At 45.4% G+C, this 14,162-nt stretch overlaps 1 protein-coding gene across 6 annotated transcripts in view; it reads right to left on the bottom strand.

Annotated features, from left to right (window-relative positions):
• ABCC5 (ATP binding cassette subfamily C member 5) overlaps nt 1-13,424 on the bottom strand; it is a 75,244-nt gene extending 61,820 nt beyond the window's left edge. For 4 of the 6 annotated variants that reach the window (XM_063337572.1, XM_063337567.1, XM_063337570.1 and 1 more), the window contains exons 1-2: nt 13,210-13,347; nt 11,759-11,933 (exon numbers count right to left, since the gene is read on the bottom strand). In XM_063337572.1, coding sequence (XP_063193642.1) covers nt 11,759-11,887 — 129 coding nt within the window. In that variant the 5' untranslated portion in view covers nt 11,888-11,933; nt 13,210-13,347. Of the gene's footprint in view, nt 1-11,758; nt 11,934-12,508; nt 12,694-13,209 lie in introns of those variants that run through there. The other 2 variants (XM_063337578.1, XM_063337568.1) reach the window with 2 other exon arrangements.
• Nucleotides 13,425-14,162: the final 738 nt, after the last annotated feature.

The following is a 14,162-nucleotide window of genomic DNA, read 5'->3' as shown; positions in this document are numbered from 1 at the left end:
CAGAGGTGCTTTAACTAGCGCCTAAGCATGTTGTCAACAATCCACGGTCCTGATCTCAGAAAACTCATTCACTAAACCTAAAGCTATGATTACAAAATAAGACAGCAAAGTAACAACAAAACAAAAGAACATTACAACATTATGGCACATGGAGTGACTCAAAAAAATGCAACGCTTGAAATCTGAATTAAAAGACTTCTCACACAATTTATATTAAATTACTGACTCGCTATGGGCAATACCACCTTACTAAATCTACCCAAATCAGCATTAACACGGGACCTGCCAAAGATGTCTTAAAGGACTCGGTAGTGGGGAAAAGTTTTCTTTTCCTCACTTTTTTCTGGTTACAGCAGAGGAATTCAGCTAGTTTGCTATGTTACCCTTTCCAAGAGCCCCAAGCACTCTATTGCTGGTAACATGCTTGTTCCAAGGTGATGCCACAGGCTATCTGCAGAATCATTGTTTTTCAGAGCACACAAAAGATGCCTGTAAGTTCAAAAAAAAAAAAAAAAAAAGTCTTCCAAACCCAAAACCACCATATTTGTCAGCATAAGAGTTTTTCACCACTTACGAACAAGAGCAGCTTTTTAATAAGAAAGCACAATTGCAAGATACTGTATTTTCAGGCAGTCCAAAGATAATGTTCTTAAACACTCACTGTGAAAAATAATTAAACTCTCCAGAGCTGCACAACGGAATTCTCTCAGCAAAGGTGGAAAAGACGCGTTGATGAGAGTCTAGGGCACTGCCTTTGAAAGACCTTTATAATGCCTTGCCATTCAGGCAAGTGTAAGAGCAAACCCCTAGTCGAGAACATTGCTCACCTCTGTGTTGGCAAGGTTGCCAAAATCCCACATGTATGACTATCAAGAAACAAATGCATCACACTATTGTACAATTAGGATTCTAAGAAGGACCATACAATTCTGTGTCACGTTAGAAAATATTCAAAGCATAGAGGTTATCAGGAAGAAATGACACTCCTAAGCAGTACTACAATGCATTTCTAGAGCAAAAGACTGAGGCACAAAAACTAGTCACAACCTCCACACTGTTAATTTAAGGTTTCTGAATCCGTTATTTTTTCATGTGTTCATCAACTGGTGGTACTCTGATTGCCTGCATGTATGTACAGTTTTCTTGGAAACTAAAGCCTTGAAGAAATCATTTGTAATGTCATATAACAGGCTCCAGCACTGCTCTTGAAAGAAATGTCTAATAAATCATGGCCACACTATCAAACAGAAATCAGATAGCACTCTTTCTAGTTCAGCAACTTCTCCACATACCAATATAAGCAATGAACCAGGTGATACAACAACGGTGTTAATAATCTAAAGAAATGCTCACAGAAACAAAACAAACCTAAAGCAGATATCACTTACCAGAAGGGAGGCGGAATCATTCGGACATTTATTGAAAAACAGCAGCTTACTACTCAGCATCATCAAAAGGGCCAAAAGACAATAAAGAATTGTTACAAAAGAATAAAGCAGGAAACATTGCCATACTACTTAAAAAAACCCTAGAGTTTGCCTCCTTTCTGAACACCAGAGTCAGTCCCCTGTCACTTCAGTTCAAAAAGGATATTATACTTAGAATTGCTTTCTGTGAGCAATGAGAACAGTTGGGATTGGAACAGCTTCCACACAAGCATAAACTTAAGACTTTTCAGCTGTATAGGAGAGAGGAATAAATATAAGGTACAGGTGTTTGAGAGGTCCATAGAGTCATGAATGGCATGAAGAATGGAACGAGGGAACGATCACCAGCTGTTCTAATAACAAAAGAAGTGGGGACACTCAGTGAAATTAATGTCTTTCACACAGGTATACTTATATTTAGAATTCTCTGTCGTAGGATGCTGTGAAGTTCAAATACATAAATGGACTAAAAATGGAAGAACTAAACTCCATAAGTCACGATAAGGATATCATGACTTATTAAACGTGTGACAGCAGGCAACGGCAATCATTTACCCAGCGTTTTATCAATAGCTGGTGGATTCCAAAAAACTTTCTGAAGCCACAGGCAGCTCCTAACAGAGGATAATGGTTCTGCACTCCACATTTCATGAAGCTATGGCACACCTGGTTGCAGGCCAGTATGATTCAACAGATGACTGGGAAAATTAACAGATGAAGAAAACAGTTAAACTTTTAATGCTGAGGGCAAGCCCCGAGAGCACAGAGAGTACTGAGGAAGCACCACTACACATGACCTTGTCTTGTTCTTTTACCTCCACAGCCAGCTCACAGAGGGGCAGAGAAAGAGAAGCACGGCTGGTGCTGCTACCACAGAGCGCACCTGCCCCCCTAACTTTCTGCAACTTGAGAGCAACAAAACCCTACCAGCACCTGTTATCATGATGTCCTTGGCCAACAAATTGGTCACAGCAATGGTAAGCACATAAGGTAATGTCAGAGCCAGAAAGATGACACAGTTGGCTCAAGCTGTGTCATGACAGAAAATCTGGGTGAAGGGAGGAAAATAAGTTGCTTAAGGGCAAGAAAAAAGATTTGCTCATTAAATTAGAGCCAGCAGTACCAAATTCAAAATACACATACCAAGGACATGCGAGAAGGCCCTGAAAATAGAGAAAATTTAGGAGCCAAGCTACAAAGCTGTCAAATATACATGATATCAGAGGTAAGCAAGAGAGAAGTTCTGTAGGAAGCAAGAGGGGCATGAGGAACATTAGACAGAAAGGCACACAAACTCTAGTATGTGAAAGAGAAGGACACTTCTGAAAAGCTGCTAAACAGCCAACGTGGCCGTTTATCTCTGAGGATGGGGAGTGGGTGAAAAGAAAGGAGGCAGCTGTGTTGCTTATGGGAAGGAAAAACAACAACAGTGAGATCCTAGAATGTCACACGGGCAATCTCATATTTAATAGAGAAGGTAGGAATTTATTGGTTTGACAACTGTAACATCAGATGATAATAGCAAAACCAGACAAGCCTGGAGGCCAAACAAACCCATTTTTCCATCCCCTACTCATCTTGCAGATAAAGAGTTTGATGTGTATGCAGTCAACATACAACCCAAACCCCACCCTCCAACTATCATCTCCTCTTCCATAAGGCAGAACGTCTTCCAGGGCCGAGATCACTGCAGGGAAGAAGCTGCATCTCTTCTGGTCCTACTGCTACCCAATGCGGAACTAGAGCAGAGATATAAAGGCTTCTTTTATTAATCCTTGCAGACAATATAGAAAACAAAAGCCACTGCAGTTGATTTGCTGTTACATAAAGTTGTTTTATTTGAGTAGTAAAGAACTCCAAGTTGACAATGGTGCAGAACAGCGACTCCCACATCTCGCATTTAGAAGACGGAGCTCAGCAGGTCTCCTCACACCTTTGTTCAAGTTCCCAATAAGGAGAGGCAAATGGGAAGCTAGCAGAGCAGCACAATAGAGCTCAGGACTAGGCAGGCATATGGGGAGAAGGAGAATTATATGATCACAACTTCTGCTCAGTGCTTAAAACATTCTTCGTATTACAACTCCAGGACGAACAGCAATTATAAAAGGACTGTTGTTTCAAAACAAGATCCGTTATTAGTTTGTATGGGATGGGGAAGAACAGGATCAACTGTTCCAGTTAGCTTAAGGATAACTAAACCAAAATAAGAGTCTAGGAAGAGATACTTTGAAGTTGTAATTACATCCTTCTTCCCAGAAATTCCTCTGAACCTTTCCAAGAATAATCCCACTTGAAAATATTTAAGGGGGTTTATACACTGCTTTTGCAGGTAGCACAAGCAACCCCTAAAGCACTGCTGTCCAGGCTTCTGGAAGTCACCAAACCCAGGAGCACCTAAAAATTAAGTATGTTTGCAGGTCCAAACACTGTGAAATCTGCTGTTGCTTGGTGAAGCAGCAAGTGGTCTATGAACTTTATATTCCACTAAGGCAATACACTCTTCTCCTTTCACTGCATTTGATGCAGTACACAATCTTCAACAGTATTAATAGGGGGCTTTGCAGCATTAGACTACCAGCCTACTCTGTAGCTACAATGCTTTATAATACCCTGCCTGACTAAAACATGAGCCTATTTCAGACTGGTGTATCATCCACCCATACCAACTGTCTCCCTGAAGGAGAGGCAGCAAGGAGCAGGCACTGGGACAGATCACAGACGATGGGTGTGAGGAAGGAGGCATTGATACTTTAGACACCTGCATACATTGATTGCAAAGTACAGACAGCACAACTGAATCACACAGCACCTAGATGAGACCATCGGATAGCTTTAGATGCCTAGAAATGAGTACAGCTTCCAGAACTGCTGCAATGAACCAAGTAAAGAAGTTAAGGCCTCCATTTTCTTCCACCTCCTGACAAGTGGAGTATAAATGAAAGCTCATGACTTTGCTACCTTCCCAGCTTCTGCTACAGGGAAGAACAGCTCTTTACAGCACCATCCATATATCCAAATGCAGGAATAAGCGCAGCTGTGCCACATTTCTCTTAAGTAAAAAGGGAATTAGCTGTTTAGAAGTGTGCTCTGACTTTCCACAAGAGTTCAGAGATTCAACAGCTTGAAGTCCAGTCATTGACTAACGGAGTGTTACATGTGACTTCATTACACAAGACCTCTGTAGTTCCTCTTCTGGGCTAGCGTTAGCAGAACTTGAATTAGCATTTGAGCTAACGGTTTCAAAGCTAGCATCGGAGTTTATGTATCCTCCAGTGAGATCAGAAGTCCCCCAGTAGTGCTTGGCACTGGTATCAGGGCTCTGTAGCCAAACAAGACCAGGGTATGTATGTTTATGAGCCTGAATATTTATATTGAGCACTTTTACTTGATGCACATAGAGTCCTTGCTGAGGACAGATATATCAGTTTCTTCCAGGAACGTTGCTTATTTGACCTTGCCCTTGAATTCTAGCAAGCATTAGCATCGAGGCAAGTTGTTCTAAACTGTTCCCTGGCAAATACACTTATTCCTGCAATCCAAGAAATGCAGAGTTTGGCATGTAGTGTTCATTTTAGGGATTTTGCAACAGTAGCTGCCATGTATGCATCTGATTAGCAGCTGTGTACCTGCTTAGGCTTCTGGTATACATGAGTCCATGTCTTTTGTTTTACATTAAAACTAGCATTCATGATCTTCTAATCAAAGGATATAGGACTCATTCAGAGCTGAGGCTGATCATCCAGCACTGGAGATACACAGTTCATGCACGCTGACAGTACAGTAACAGCAGACTCCTGTGGAACTGGAAATAACTATCACCCTTGCCTATAAATTGCCCTATACAATTAGCACCCCACAAGTGCTCTGACCACAAAGCTGGGTAACTCCCCAATAAGCAGATCAAACTAGCACAGCACAGGCTGAGGATTTGGCTCCTGACTTGCTCAGGTAAGCGCTACTATTCTGATCCACGTGCAGACAACCTTAGCCTCCTTCAGCATGGGAGCTTATATGTTCCTAATTCCTAACCATCCTTCACATTTAAGACCTTAGCTCCGTTTACCCTCTCCTTCCTGAGATCTCCCCCATCTCAGTATGACACATTATAGGGCTGCTTTTTCCCCAGAAGTCTCCCGCCTGTTCCAGCAGTGGCTTCTCTTTGTCTGGCCCCAGCCTGCCCCATTAGAAGTGCTCTAGAACAATGAGCTATAGGAAAACCATTGCTCTGAAACAGAAATTCCCTAGACCCCCAGATTTAGAGGTTTATTAGCACACTATGTTTCATCTGCAACACTGCATGTGTTCAGACACCACACAAGTTGTGTAACAGTTGTAGACTCTGCATCATGCTTTGTTCCTGTGACACTATACGCCATATACTGTTCAGTCAAAACTTTTCCAACAAAGAGAATAAGGTTGCACAGCACCTCTTATGGACACTGTCTGCAGAAATGGTCCAGTCACCAAGTCACCTAAATTCCCTGATACTTCAGATGCTCAGCTACAGCATTAGATTTTCAGCCTTCAGAGATGATGTTACAGATACTGTAACGGATGTGACCAACTGCCTGTTAGTCAGTAGGATTGGTTCATTTTAGAATGTTTCATACCTATCCCTTACATTGCAGCAGCTTGCTCACAGCAGGGGAAGAACACACCAAGCAGGATCCATAGAGGAGCACACCTCACCTAGCACAGCCTTTTAGATAAGGCTTCCAAAGATCACTGGACAAACACTGTTTCTTTCCCACTTCAGAGAAGAGTCAAGGGACAATAGAGAGGTAACTGCATTAGCTTCTAATTTTATCATAACAGCCCCAGGAAATTAGTATCTCCTTGCAGCAGAATACACAGATGCATTACACTGCAAAAGTTTACATTCTAGTTCTAGGTTGAAATCATTGTAAGAATTCAGTTTTCTTGTTATATACCTGCACCTGTGTCAGTTTTACACATTCTATGGCAACACTACCTAAACTAAGTACTCCCTCATCTCCTATGCAGCTATGATCCGAGAAAATAAGGTATCTAAGATGCACTTGTCTGTAGTTTCTTATTAACAGACAAGAGATCCCCAGGCTGCTGAGTGTAGCCATATAGAGCGCGATGGCAGCGGTTACACATTTCAGAAATGCATGAACACACACATTTAGATTTCCTCTACTCTTGCACAAGTCTCCCAGCACAACCAAACACCAATGAGATGCTCAGCTGGGTGGCATTTAACATGAATCGAGCACTTTGGCAGTTATCTTAATCAAGAGTCAACTGCAGTTTCACCTTCTCATGGAGTAAGCACTGGCACCAGCTCAAACTACTGCAGCTTCTAGCTGTAATGTGAGCCAGCCATATAGCAGTATCTTTCTGTGTAGAGACTGATTCAAAAGACCTACAGCCCTCAAGAGCCTATTTGGGCTGCAAATCCTCAAGTTCTGTATTTATGTAGTCACGAAAATATGGAATCTTCTGGAAAAATGCAGAGACATCCAGCAGCTTCAGCTACAACCAAAGGCTTGTAGTTATAGCTAAGCTAAGCTGTCCAGAAGGCCTGCTCTGAGCATGGAGTGCCAAGGCACTAGTACCCAGCTACATTCACATTCCTATTTTTGAACATGTTGCTCAGCACAGTTGGTTCAGACACTTCAGTTGCTCCGAAGAGGTTAAGCAGCAGAGTTGATCTGACTATTGAACAGTCAGACAATAATAAATCACTTCAAAGCTATCAGTGCTTGAAGGATTTACATCAACTCCAACAGGTTCTGATAACATTCTCTGCTGTCTTTGGCAAAAGCTGTCAGAGACAAACCTGAAAAATAAGAGATCGAGGTAAGGACAAGAGTATTAGTAGGGCTTCTGATAGCTAAAGTTAGCAACGCATTTTTCCTGCATGTTTAAAGCAATCTGTACAATTCCACACTGCCCAGTGTCCTGAAATGCAGCAACCTGCACTTGAGGTTTACCACAGATACTGGAGATGCAGTCAGTATGCTTCAGCAGCATGAACTAGTCCTGAATACTACGTTCCAGTCAGAACCAACTACAGCTTGGAGTACGATTTGTAAGCACGTGCCCTAGCATTGTTAACTCAGGGACTCAAATTTCAACAATTGAGTTCTCACAAGCATCGTGTATCAGGAGAACAAGCTGCCTCTACATCCTCTGCTGTTGTTGCGAACATAACAGGGTAGGGGAGCAAAAGACTCACTCGCCTGCTGTTCCATCAAATAAACATGAAGTCTACATTTGAGGAGGGCCTATTCCAAAACCACTTTGAGGACAAATTATTTCTCTTCCTCTTCTGTCATTTTCTAGTCTATTTCATGGACTATGTTATTTTCTAGTCTATTTCAATGCGATCTGCACTCCTCCCCAGGGCACACTGCTTCCATGAGAAAAACTAAATACAATTACTTCAGATACAGCTTGAAGGTCACACAAGCATTCTGAGAACAAAAAGTTCTGAAGGTGTAAGTGTAAATCAATATTTCAAAACATCCCTGATATTTTTTATTCACTGGTAATTAACAGCTTCTTGCAGATGAAGACTGGCTACGGTGCTAGGCAGCAAGTGCACCTAGAGGTTATCTTCATTCAGAAGAACCATGCTGCCACATACAATAAGCCCAATTAGTAAAGTATTATGCATTGGGAACATGTAGTTAACACCCTATTTTGTAAGCTACATTAAGATCTCCAACAAAGACTTAAAAATCAATTGTTATAAGAACACACTGCAGAAGCTTATTCATGAAGTGAATATATGCATTCACAAGCTGAATAAAAATTGTTTCTTGAATTTCAGTCCCAGAGCGCCTATTTCAGAGGTCCAAATTTCTATAGCAACATTCCCATTAAGCGCCAGGAAATGTTGGATTAGACCTACTTATATTGCAGCATGACTTCAATTATGATTCCAGGAAGTCTATTTGAAAAGCTCCTGTCTTTCAGCGAAGTGATCTTTCAGGCTGTGACCAAACAGCATTTAAGCTTCTGAGGAAAGAATTGCAAGTTCTTTTTCATTATTGTCATGAACACCCATTACAGCATCCTTTCAGCAGGAAACCTGAACACCAGGATAGAGGTTTCAGGACAGAAAGAGCAAAGTTAAATACAACCTTTATGAAAGGCAAAGAAGATAGAGACATACAAAAAGGCTCTGGGACCTTGGCTCAGTAGCAAAATAGGTCTTTCACCTATAAAGAACTTGATCAGGCAATCAACTAGTCTTGTCCACTTCAAGTTAAGAAAAAAAACAACGCAGCAATACAGGCAAACAAAAAACCAATGAGTCACATTATCGATCAGTCAAATGTACATGTAGCCCTGCCAGAAGTGGTCACCATGAGTGTCCATTAACCAGTGGTCCTTGACTACCAGAGGCAGCATGTTCCTGTATCCTCCTCAGAGGGAACTATGCAGTTCTACCTCACCTCTGCCTGACACAAGGTATGAGGTACCTACACAACATGCTAGCAAGAAGTCTACCTCATCCAGTAGAAGTCTGCATGCTGCAAAACTGTCCCAAACCTGCATTCCACAAAGATCTGAAGTTAGTGGTGAAATAACAGCCTTAACCTGCCTGCAGCTTGTTACTTGCTAAACAGATCATGCTTACAGCTTTGTCATTTTCTGGTCAAGCTAGTTCAAACCCTGAGCTAGGTGTTCTACAAGAATTTTGAGTGTCACAAAACCTCTATTGATGGCACACTGGACACTGATGTCCAAATGACAGCATTCCACTACAGCTTAACCCCTCTGTCTGAACTGCTGCAGTCCTACCCTTTCTCCTCGCACCAGCCATACCTTGTGTGCTGTTGCCAGCTGTGCCAACATGTGCCCAATAAGCCAGTTTAGGCATCTGGCCCAATCCCAGGTTTCATCAAGGATAAAGCAGTGAAGGACAGTGTCCCTCCTCTTCTCTTGGAACACTGTTTTCTTAATGGCTGAGCTACAGCTTCTACCCTTCTGTTGCAGGCAGGGGGGAAGTGCCTCACCAAACAGCCAAAGCTCAGCCTTATGAGAGAAGCCTCTGCTTATCCCCATTACCAAAAGTATAAAGCATCACAACAAGTGATCAGGTCAAGATCACTGCTGAAACCAGAGCTTGCTTCAACTAGAAAGGAATCAGCTTGGTACATGAACACGTAACTTAGATAAATTATGAACACAGCTCCCTTTACTTAACCTCAATATTTCGCAAGTGAGCAGGATCTAATCTCACTGACAAGCAGCAGCAAATTCAGAGCTATTTGTGTTTAGGGATTGTGCACATCCAAGCTACAAGGCTAGCAAAACTAAAAGGGTACCAACATTTGCGCTCAAAATCAACTCAACCCTGGCATACTGAACAAGATAACAAGCAAAACAAATAATCTGCCAGAACTAGCTGATGCCATTAGCAAGATAAATTAGGTTCATTGCTCTACTCAAAGCAACCAAACCAGATAAAGTTCTATGTAAGAACTAGGGTGCACCATTTTCTTGCATCAGTAATCACAAGTTTTACAGAATCCCTGTTTTGCAATCAATTATCGGGGTCTACTACCCTGTAGTCATAGGTAGTAAATGAAATGATAGAGGTAGAAGGGTAAACAAGACTACAGCAGAGTTACGTTGACCAGAAGCCGCCTCAAAGTTAGAGATTTTAACGCCACGCTGTACAGACACACAGGACAGCTTACTTTCAGCCTTCAGGAAAAACAAATATGCTGGTTCGATTGATTTCATTCATTTAAAAGGTTTAGAGGTAAAATAAGGATTTTGTCCTCAAAGTTAAACCAGGCATCAGCATGATGAGAAGATGCAGACCAACAGGCAGAGATAACATGCTAGGTATGATTACTGCTTAACTCCACTGCCACTGGTCAGGAAACAAAGCTGCACACCAATGGCATCACTGTTGTCACCAGTGATCTGACAGAGCACATTTGCCACTGGATGGGGTACAGTAGATGGCCAGCCTGTGACATCAACATAATAAACGCTGCTACGAAGCTGCACTGTGACTCCAGAGGACTTTCAGTTCTGCATCAGTGCCTGCTCTAATGCAATCAGACACTCTCCGTTCCTCCAAACACCGTCAGCAATAGTCTGCTGAGTCACAGAGCCTGCAGGGACACCAGGAGCTGCAGGGCCCGCGAGCGCAAACTGCACTCAGCCTGCGGCAGAGCACATCACTCCAATCCCAAAAAACAGCACTGCAGCACTGTTAGCCCACATAAAAACCCTTGGAGCCCCAGTAAAACAAGGTAAGCCTTATCTGAAGTACATAGTATCTCACTGTTCAGTATAACACAGCAAACCTTAAGCCTTTTAAAAAACAGTCTTCACAATTCTTCTACAAATACAGCAAGTTCCCCTATTCCCAACCCTCTCACACCAGGCCTGGCACAGGCAATCTATACACGCCCAGCAACACGTTTGCAAGCACATTATCATTGCAAAAAAAAAATCAGACATAGGCAGTATTAATTTTATTTGTTTGGCTTCAGAAAATTCTACATTAGTATTTTAGCAAAGGTTAAGGACAGGACATGCAAGAAAATATTTCAGTGCCAGCATTCAGAGCAGCTAATATTTTTACTCTTCTTCAACTGGCACAGGTTATTAGTTTCAGACCATATCTTTCACCAGGGCCCATGCTTCCATTTATCTGAGCTTTTTTTTTTTTTTACCTATAGCACTTGGTATAGGCACCCTTTCCAGAGAGAACAAGCTCTAAAAAATTAGCTTAGAACAATGACATACAAGCTCTGTTTCAAGACCCAGCTCTTAAATTAAACTAGAAGTAATTACGAGTGCACCTCACCATGCTAAATACAGATGCACAAAAACCACTATTCAACACAGATTACTTCAGAGGGAAAAAACAGTCTGGATACTAAAACAAGCTAAACATCTGCTTTAGAAAAATTAATGCTTGAGAAAAACATGGCATGATTAAGAGTCATTTCACCTGCCTGCAGTGAATGGTGCGTGATTTGTGCTGAGGTCTTCGCTGTTCTTACTTGGTTGTAATGATTCTCTTAAGTACAAAATCTTAAAACATTTCCTGGATTCACATCAAGAAGTGAATACTAGGAAAAAATCTGTTTTGGTCACATGTTACTAAAAAGTCACATTTAAAAGCAAAAAATACTTAATAAGTGCTCAAACTTGTTTCTAAGATACCTACAGCAGCCCTCGAAATGACCTCTTCAAACAAAAGGGAATATTCATGATTGACCTTCAATGCAGTGAATCTATATAGAGCTGGCACAGCAAAAAGGCTGCTGCTGCATGTGATTTAATAAGCATAGACTGCAACACAAACAATGAAAAAATAAACTGACCTTATGTTTAGCATGCTGAAATTTTGACCCTTCCTGCTCTTCACGCTGCACAGAGTCGGCTCTCTCCCTCACACTTCTATACCCAGGACTGGGTATAATGTACTCTTTTCCGATGTCGATGTCTTTCATCTTCTGTAAACGCCAGGGTTTACACGTGTGCTTTCACCTCAAATATCTGAAAAATAATTAAATTCCACTTCATTATATGCCATACCTAATACACCAGTTACTTTTAGTCAACTGTTTTTGAAGTTTATTTTTGAATTAAAAAAAAAATCAGAAAGCAATTGTAAAAGAAGTTTATTACAACAGGACTGTAATAATGTGACTTTGGAAACCCACGCAAGACTAACTTCTCTTGAACTAGTTTAAACATACCCTGAGGTAACTAAACAGTACCATGATCCTCAATGCACCAGAGCACTGTCATATTTTCTCCCTTAGAACTCTGAAACACAATTATGCAATCTGACAGATTAAAGTAATAACTACGGTGTTTAGCTGAAACCTCAAGATACTTGACTTGGAAGATCAAGCCCACAAAACCTTCTGTTAGTGTCTGAAGTTGCACATACCCAACAACTCACCAGCACAAAGTTTTGCAAAATTGATCTCTAGATATCACATGATAAAATTAGTCATTCCACACACACTCCAGAGAAAAATATATTCCTCCTCTATAGCGTTATTCACTTACTCCGTAGGTTTGAGCCATCGTTAAGCGCAAACACGCAAAGGAAGGAGTCTCACCTTCAGCACCGCAGCTTTTCCCTCAAGCTACCAAACCGTGCTGTAAGCTCAGAAGGAGAACCAGAGTCCCGAAAAGAAAATCACCTCCCACTGCAAGGCTTTGTTTTATAACTCTGCTTTATTGCATTCCGTCACCTGCCTGAAACTCCCTCGATGGGGGAAGCCTGGTTCAGTGACATTACTCAGGATCCGCACAGCGGGCTCGGCCCGGCGCACGGGGCTGCCCCCTCCCCTCCAGGGGCCGGCCCCGATCATCGCCCGCCCCCCGCCCGTGTGGCAGCGCCGGCCGCGGATGCTGCAGCGCGGCAGGTTCCGGGGCTGCTGCACCCTGCTGGCTCCGCGGCCCTGCTGCGACAGGGATGCGCGCCAGCCCCCCCGAACCGCCACCCCCAACCCGGAGGGAGGGTGGAACACAACTCCCCCCGCCTCCCCGTGGCTCCGCCGCACCGGCATAAACAAGAGAGGCCCCCCGCGCCCAGGGACAGACGCCCCGCTCCAGCCGGGCTGGCCGGACAGCCATGGCCGGAGCTGTCGGCGACGGGGGAGAAGGGGGAGGCTGCTCGACCGGCCTCCTCACAGGAAAGGGGGGGCGGCAAGGCCGCCTCCTCAGCCGCGCGGCGGCCCCTTCACCCACACAAAGGGTCGCGCCGCTTCCCACCCCAGCACCCGCCTCCGGTAGCGGGCGGGGCGGCCCCGCTCACCTCCGCCCGGCGACGACCCCCGCGGCAGCTTCTCCACTCAGCGGCCGCAAAGCCAAACAACATCCCTTATAGCGGCTCCGGCGCCCCCACTGTGCCTGCGCGGCGAGGGGGCGGGCGGGGACTGCGGCGGCCGTTCCCGCGCGGCGCCCCACGGGAAATGTAGTCCGAGCCTCCGGGCGGTCGCACGCTGGCTGCGGGCCCGGGAACTACGTTTCCCAGAAGGCCCGGCGCGGGCGGCCGCCGTTTGGCCGCGCCTGCCCGGCCGCTTCCCGCCGCTCCTGCCGCAGCGTGGGGGGTCTGGAACGTTCGCCGCCGGCCGGCGCGAGCCGCCGGGGTGGGGCGCGCGCCGCAGGGCCGGTGCAACGAATCGCGACGCATAGCGACGCGACGCGAGGCGGTGCAATGAAGCGCGGCGCGGGGAGGAGGGGGCGATCCGCCCGTCCCCGGCCCGCGCGGCGTGAGGAGAGGGACCCCGCTCCCGGCCCGACCGCAGCCGGGCTATGGGGAGGGCGGGCGGACCTCGGGGTGCCCCGGCCCGCACCCCCAGCCCGCCGGCGCTGCCGCAGGGCGCTGCCGGTCCGCTGCGGCGGCCGGGGCGGCGGGGGCTGGCGGCCGGAGCAGGAGCGGCGGCGGCTCCTCGGTTTGCGCCTGTCATCTTCGGGCGGTTCTTCAGAGCCGCTCGGCAGGGGAGGTGCCGCTGTGCCCTGACCTGGGGCTTCACCGTCCCCACAGCGGGGCCGCGGCGCTGGCTCCCGTGTGCGGCGGCCGTGCCGCCCCACGGTCCCGAGCCGGGCTGGGAGTGGGACGTGGCGGGTGGCAGGGGCAGCCCCCGCTGTGCCCCTCTGAAGGGGTTCCGAGCGGCCGAAGGGGCTGCGGACCTGTCCCAGGGCTCTGCCCGGCGAGAGGCACGGAGCGGGCGGGGGCTCATCGGCCCCGCTCCTCCGGCGCAGCCC

The sequence above is a fragment of the Chroicocephalus ridibundus genome, chromosome 6, assembly GCF_963924245.1.
Source record: "Chroicocephalus ridibundus chromosome 6, bChrRid1.1, whole genome shotgun sequence".
Lineage (NCBI taxonomy): Eukaryota > Metazoa > Chordata > Aves > Charadriiformes > Laridae > Chroicocephalus > Chroicocephalus ridibundus.
Note: the sequence above shows the minus strand (reverse complement) of the source record. Positions and strands in the feature narration are given on the sequence as shown.